Source organism: Molothrus ater, unplaced genomic scaffold (assembly GCF_012460135.2).
Source record: "Molothrus ater isolate BHLD 08-10-18 breed brown headed cowbird unplaced genomic scaffold, BPBGC_Mater_1.1 matUn_MA114, whole genome shotgun sequence".
In the NCBI taxonomy this organism is placed as follows: Eukaryota; Metazoa; Chordata; class Aves; order Passeriformes; family Icteridae; genus Molothrus; species Molothrus ater.
Genome location: NW_023416569.1, coordinates 302,982 through 310,670, shown reverse-complemented (window position 1 = coordinate 310,670; position 7,689 = coordinate 302,982). Strand labels below are relative to the sequence as shown.

General features: G+C 53.4%; 1 protein-coding gene across 1 annotated transcript; it reads right to left on the bottom strand.

The window, feature by feature from the left end:
- Positions 1–4,378: 4,378 nt before the first annotated feature.
- Positions 4,379–7,454, bottom strand: LOC129047098 (zinc finger protein 239-like). The gene is made up of 2 exons (XM_054518251.1): positions 7,351–7,454; positions 4,379–5,345 (listed from the first exon to the last, which is right to left on the bottom strand). The coding sequence occupies exons 1-2, from the start codon at positions 7,452–7,454 to the stop codon at positions 4,379–4,381; spliced, it is 1,071 nt and encodes a 356-aa protein (XP_054374226.1).
- Between the last annotated feature and the right edge of the window lie 235 nt (positions 7,455–7,689).

The window sequence follows — 7,689 nt, the reverse complement described above, 5'->3', positions numbered from 1 at the left end:
ATAGGAAAGAAAGCACGGAGCCCTTGTTTTTCAGGAGCTGATGAACAGCAACCACCACAAGCCAAGGCAAGCCTGACCTGTCTGTCCTGGCAGGTTTGCTTGGAGCAACCCGTGAATATTCAAAATTATGAATGTGAAATCCTAATTTTAGACATTTGTGCCTAGAGAAGGATGATTTTTTCCATACAAAGAAAAGCACAGAGCCCTTTCCCGTGTTTAGAAAACAGGTGAGTTCTGGCACTCAGGAGTAAAAGACCAGCCAGACCTTTCTGTCCTGGCAGCTTTTGTCTGGCAGCAATCCTTGGATACACAGAAATTTGGAGGTGGAATCCTAATTTTGGGCATGGATACCTCGAAAAGATGGACAGTTCTTTTCCATACAAAGGAAAGCCCAGAGCCCCAGTGTTTCAGGGGCAGATGGGAGTGGCCTTCCACATTCCAAGGTCAGCCAGACCTGCCAGGTGACCCCTGGGAGGCCAAGGCAGCCACACCTATTTCATGTTCCCTTGGTTCCACAGGGCCCTGCAGTGTCACAATGGCTCCTTGCTTCCATGATGCCCTCAGGTGCCATAATGGCCCCTTGGTTACACAAGTCCTTAAGGATCTTCATGGTCTCCATGGTTCCACAAGGCCCCACAGTGTCATGATGGTCTATTGGTTCCATGAAGCCTGGCTGTGTCCAATGGCCCCTTGATTCGATTGGGGCCTAGTAGTGCAACAATGATTCCCTTGGTTCCACAAGTTCCCATAGTGTCACAATGGCCCCTTCCTTCCATGAGGCCCCACAGTGTCACAATGGTCTCCATGGTTCCATGGGGCCTTGCAGTGCCACAATGCTCTCCATGGATCCACAGTGCCCTGCAGGATCACAACGGCCCTTTGGCTCCACGAGGCCCTGAAATGCAGCAATGGCCTCTTGGTTCCACAAAGCCCTGCTGCTTCACACTGGCCCCTTGGGACCATGTGGCCCAACAGAGCCACAATGATGTCCTTGGTTCCATGAGGCCCCACAGTGTCACAGTGGCCCCTTGGATCCAGGGTACCCTGCAGGGTCACAATGTTCTCCTTGGTTCCACAAGTTCCTACAGTGTAACAGGTTCCACAAGAGCCTGCAGTGTCACAATGGTCTCCATAGGAAGGAAACAAGTGAGCCCCAGTGGGGCAGGGGCAGATGAGAGGCACTCACCAGAGGCCAAGGCTGGCCAGACTTGACTGTACAGGCAGATTTTGTCTGGGAGTAACCCTTGGATATAGAGAATTTTAGATGCAGAATCCCAATTTTGGCCATGGGTGCCTAGACAAGAAAGACAGTTCTCTCCCATGGGAATAAAAGCCCCAGTGCTTCACGGTCAGATGGGAAGTGGCCCTTGACATGCCAAATTCAGTGGGACCTGTCAGACAGCCCCCAGGAGGCCAAACCAGGCAGACCTGTCCCATGTCGGGCCAGGGCCAGGTCAGGCTTTGGTTTGTGGTGGGACAGAGCCCCACCCCCAGCCCTGGCCTGGCAGACCTGTCAATCACACAGCAGGGGCGGTACTAACCCAGCTCTGATTGGCCCAGCTGTCAATCAATCAATCACACACTAGCAGCTGGTGCTACCCTGGCTCTGATTGGACAAGCAACTGGCAGTCCCACCCCAGGGGCAGGGCCATGAAGTCCCAGGGCGTTAAAAGCCGGAGCATGAGGCCAGCGCAGGGTCCGGATCCTGCCTTCTCCTGGTGTTTCTTTTGTTGTCATGCTGGAACCTGAGCAGTTGGTACCCATCTGTGTGTCTTTCTCTGGATCTTCTATCTTTCTGTTGTTCTCTATTTCATCTCCTTCTAATCCTACTTACCTGGAACATTTTTGGATAACTTAAAATCTTCAAAGTTTTTTAGGTTAAATGTGTGGGAATCCAGGTTACAAGGAATATTTCTCTGTCTGCTCTGAGGAATCCTGACCCCCAGAGAAACACTGCCTTGAACCTTCACCAATGGAGAGGACTTCCAAGACTTTGAGACAGATTAGAATTTACCCAAGTGTGAAATAGATTAGAGGCTAGTATAGCATGTCACTTGGGTGAGAAATTTAGGTTTTGAGATTTTTAGTATGGTGTAGATAGGAAGCAAGATGGAGGAATTGGGGTGTAGTCCCTGTCTTCTTCTTCTTCTAGTCCATTTTCTGCAGTGTTGGTGGCACAGGGTGATTGGTCAAGGAAAGCAGAGTGCAGAGGTTATGTGGACAGTCAAGGGGAGAGGTATGGGCAGATAAGTGGAAATAATGTAGGTTTTAAGAGTTAATTGGATGAGACAACCTTAAAAGACCTTGAAACCGTACATTTTGGGGCCATTTTGCGGTGCTTTTCCAGTGTGCTGAGCCTGGTGTGGACAGCAATGCAAAACTTTAGATAAGATAACCATAAACAAGAAGCTGAAGACCAAAAAAGTCCCATGCATCTCCTTTTACATGGCACAGAACTGCTACAGAGGGTTTACCCCATCAAGGGTGCCCCCAGAAAGGCCCAACATAAAACAAACATCAATAACTGGTGCCCCGACAATGTTTGAAATAAGTTGGCTTTTTTCCATAAAGTTGTTTACTGAAGGGTGTTGTCTTAATTGGCCAATCATGTGAAATGTGTTGATTAAATGACCAATGAGGTCCACCTGTAGAAAACCAAGATATAAAAGAAGAGCATTGAAAAAACAGGTGGCTTTTAGCCCTTAGCCTTCTGATCTGAGTTGGTGTCATCTCTGATTCAGTGCTGAGATTTGGGGATCTCTGGGGGCTATTGGGGCTCCTTTCTGCACCTCGAGACCCAACAGGAGTTTCTCTAATAAACTTTGCCTGAAGCTCCCACTGTGCCCATGACAGGAATCCCTGTGAGTGTCTGGGCCATCCCGGCTCTTTGGCAGCCTGGGGACTCCTGGGATGTCACCGTGGAGCCCCCGTGAGTGCCTGTGACAGATCGGTGCCTTTGCAGCCCAAGGTGCCCTGGGGTGTCACCATGGAATGGCTGTGACTGCCTCAGACCACAGGGCTCTTTACCATCCCCAGAAAGGCCTGGGAGGTCTTCATGGAGCCCCTGACTCTGCCTGTGACATTTCAGCTCTGGAACAGCCTGGAGACTCTTGGAAAGATCCCATGGAACCCTTCTGAGGGCCTGTGACAAATCTGATCCTGAGCAGGCAACCATCACCAGCCCCCTGTTGCTATGGTCAGTATCCATGGCAACCATGACCATCCCCCTGTTGCTATGCTCAGTTACCATGGCAACCATCACCAGCCCTTGTTGCTATGGTCAGTTTCCATGGCAACCATCACCAGCCCCTTGTTGCTTTGCTCAGTGCCTTGGCAGCTCCATGGAGACCCCATGCCAGGGGTGGTTGCCATGGACACCAGCTCAGGCCTGCAGCCAGAGGCGGTTGCCATGGCAACCATTGGCAGCCCCATCCCCAGGCTGATGGGATCCCAGAAGCACAGAATTGGCTGAGCTGGGAGGGACCCATCAGGATCCTCCAGTCCAACTGCTGGCCCTGCACAGGACACCCCAACAATGCCCGCCTGGGCCTGGCAGCGCTGGCCAAACGCTGCTGCAGCTCAGAGAGCCCTGGAGCTGGGAGCCTTCCCTGGGGAGCCTGGCCAGGGCCCCAGCAGCCTCTGGCCAAAAACCTTTTCCTGACATCCAAGCTGAGCCTGCCCCGACTCAGCTGCAGCCGCTCCCTCCACTCCTGTCCCTGGGCACCAGAGGGAAGAGGTTCCCACAGCCCCAGCCTGGGACCCGCTCCCAAGGCTGCTGCCATGGCCACCAGGGCTGCCACCAGCTGGGATGCTCGGTTTCCACGGGCCAGGCTTCAGGAATGGGATTCCCCAATTTCCTGCTCCTGCTAAAACCGCGCTGCCCTCGCTGCCCTCCCGCCTCCCATGGAAAGCAGAAAAAGCAAAGATCCCGGACTGGGTTAAGAACAATTTAATGGGAACAGCAACGAGATAAGGAACAAACAGGAACTGAAACAATATTGATAACAGAAGGGATGAATAAAACTCTTTACAGGGAAAACTACAACACAACTCACAGGGTCTGCCTGGCTACAATATTTCTTGCCTGGAAAGGACACCCTTCTCCTCAGGGAGAGAGAGAAAGAGTCCCTTTCCTGTCCCAGGCAATGACCTGAGGTGGGAGTGAATGTAATGACATGGCCATGGCCAGACCCTCATGTTCTTCCATCCCACATCAGGTCATCGGCAAGGGCAGGACAAGGTACAGGTGTCTTCCCAGCATGGATCACAGGGAACATGGATCACCAGGGCTCTTTCCAATGTGGGTTCTCCCATGGGGGTTGAAATTGGAGTGGTGCATGAAGCTGTTCCTGCAATCGAGGCATTTGCAGGGCTTCATTTACTGGTGGCTCCGTTGGTGTTTTGTCAAGTGCGAGCTGCTGGTGAAGCTCTTCCCACACTGGGGACACTCGTAGGGCCTCTCCCCAGTGTGGATGCGCTGGTGGGTGACAAGGTGGGAGTTTTGCTTGAAGCCCTTTCCGCAGTCAGGGCAGTAAAAGGGCCTCTCATCCGCGTGAATCCGCTCATGCAGGCGGAGATTTGAGCTGGTCTGAAACCTCTTCCCACACGTGGGGCACTCGTAGGGTCTCTCCCCAGTGTGGATGCGCTGGTGCCTGATGAGGTAGGAGTTGAGCTGGAAGCCCTTTCCGCAGTCAGGGCAGTAAAAGGGCCTCTCATCCGCGTGAATCCGCTCATGCAGGCGGAGATTTGAGCTGGTCTGAAACCTCTTCCCACACGTGGGGCACTCGTAGGGTCTCTCCCCAGTGTGGATGCGCTGGTGCCTGATGAGGTTGGAGTTGCACTGGAAGCCCTTTCCGCAATCAGGGCAGTAAAAGGGCCTCTCATCCGCATGAATCCGCTCATGCAGGTGGAGATTTGAGCTGGTCTGAAACCTCTTCCCACACGTGGGGCACTCGTAGGGTCTCTCCCCAGTGTGGATGCGCTGGTGCCTGATGAGGTAGGAGTTGCGCTGGAAGCCCTTTCCGCAATCAGGGCAGTGGAAGGGCCTTTCCTCTGTGTGAATCTGCCGGTGCCTGGCGAGATCAGGGCTGGTGTGAAACCTCTTCTGACACTGGGGACACTTGTAGGGCCTCTCCCCAGTGTGGATGCACTGGTGGGTCAAAAGGGTGGAGCTGCAGCTGAAGCCCTTCCCACACTCCCCACATTCGTAGGGCCATTCCCCAGTGTGGATCATCTGGTGGCTGATCAGGGTGCTGCTCTGCCTGAGGCTCTGCCCACACTCCAAGGACTTGTGGGGCTTTTTCCCATCATGAAGCTGCTCAGGGACCACCAGCTCTGAGCTCTGGCTGAAGCTCTGTCCACCTTCCTGGCTCAGGGTGGGTCTTTCCTCCTCAGAGCACCCTGGGCTGGGTTTGGAGCCCCTTCTCCTGTGGGATCTCTGGAACTTGTCCTCCCTGTTGGAATTCTGCACCGTGGAGCCACTCAAAATGGGCTCTTCCACGAGATTCTGCCACAGGGATTTGCCCTCCCTGGTCTCCATCCTCATCTTCTTCCCTGGGGGAGGAAGGACAAGGAGAGGATGGGATTTGCCTCCGTGCCAGAGAGAAGGGGAAGGAGATCCCCCCAGTGCATCCCCGGCAGGACGGGGTTGGCAGCAGGGTTGTCCTACAGCCGGGGGCTGTGCTGGGCTGGGAGATGGAGCAGGAGAGAGGGGGAAAGGGGCACTGACTTCCTCCTCACCTGCCTGGGGCTCCTGGGGCACCTTCTTCTTCCTCACAGCCTCCTCCTCCATCTGGCCAAGTTTACGGGATGGAAAATCCTGTTTTGAGAAGAAAACAAGGGATAAGTACATTGAATTTTGTACTTGTTTGAAGGCAAACCTGGGGAGGGTCTTAACCAGGATTACAATTTAATAAGAAAATGAAGATCAAGGCAATGATGCAGAAACACTGCCTTAAACTGACCGAGTCAGGATATAACCTGACACCCTGTTGCTCTTCAGGGTGGTGGCTGCAGTCCCATTAAATGGTGGCTGCAGTCCTGTTGCAGTGATGAACGTGATTCTGTCCAAGCAGTGATCCTGTAGAAGGGTCTGGTCTTCCTCTGGAGGTCCAGGGGTGCTTCTGGAGCTCTTGTCCTCTGGGAATCCAGTAGGCAAGCTGCTCCTGGTGTTGCAAGGCTCACCTTATATGCAGGTAGGAATGCTTGGATCCTCCCCCTGGGCGGAGCATCCCACAATGGGAGGATGGAATTTTATCAGTCCTGCAGTGACACTCAATGGCCCATTCACAGAAGATATCTCCCCTGGAGGGCGTTATCAGGGCTGAGTTATGGAAGAGATAAAGAACACTGCCCCACCTGTTTATAGCAGTTGATGAAGATGGGGATTGAAAACATGCATTGGGTTCCATCTTACACTGCAGCCTGAAACAGTGGGGGAATCCCTGCTCAGGGGGTGAACACCACCCCCCTTACCCAAACTGGCTCAGGTGTAAAACCCCCACCCCGGGAAGGCCACACACACAGGGGACAATGTCACACTTGCCCTGCCCCAGGGGAGGTCTCTGTCCCTGTCACTCCTTTGCTCTCCCCCCCTTTTCTCTTTCTTTCCAACTCTACCTCACATTTACTGTTTAATAAAATCCACCTTGGATTTGGTCTTGTTAGCACCTTAATTGAGGTGGAGGCATTACTCCGGAAATTTTCTTAACCAAATTGCAACATTATTTTGGCACAGTGAGTTCAGGGCACTGTTGTCTGACTCCAAGTGCCTTTGACAACAGCCTGGTTCCCTCTGAAGAGGTTGTGGTTCTCTCTGGAGGAACTCTTGGAAACTTGGAAACAGTCCCTCCTTCCTCCTGTGGAACTTATGGGAGAAATTATGAGGAAAATGGCTGTTGTGGGTAGCCAGGAAAAAGAAAATATTTTGTTGTCCTTCCTTGAAAAGTTTCTTAAAATCACAGGGGGAGAGGGAGCAAATGGTATCAGAGTGACTGATAAAGTTCATTTACTCCAAGGTGAGGAACACAAGGCTGCTAAAAGTCCCACAAGAAGCCCAGCTCAAGTAGCTAAATTCCCAAATAACTCCAACCACGGGTCTCCGGGAGGATTTTTTTGGAGCGTGTTCGGAGCCGGCAGATCCCGGACTCGAGCCCCGGATATCTCCGGGCTCCCTAAGAGGAGCTTTTTCGGGGGCAGAGGAGCCGCGATCGCCCCTCGGGAGGGTCCCGGGGGTCCACGTGGGGATGGCCCGGTACTGACGGGGCGGGACATTGGTTTTGGGGATCCCCGTGAGAGCCGGGGCTGTGGAACGGGGGACCCCCGGGGCGGGGAGAGGGGAAGGGGCGATACCGGAGCTGGGGCACCCCCGGCAGCCCGGAGATGAGGCGGGGACGGGACCCCCTGACCCTGACAGGGGCGCGTCCTGGGGTGACTTCATGATGCTCGTGCCCCATCGGTCCGTTTAGCCCAGAAATGAGTTCTGCACCTTTAAGGCTGGTTCTGAGAGCCAAGGGGAGGAGGAAGAAGCTGCAGTTTGTTTTCAGACACTGCACTCACTCCTCCACATTCCGGCTCCTGGATGGACAGAGGGCAGGACAGAGCTCTCCTTTGCTTTTAGTTAGTTTTGAGCTCGCTGAGGAAGAGAAGCTCCCTGGACTGTGGTTTTTCTTTTTCTTTGGAGCTGTTTAA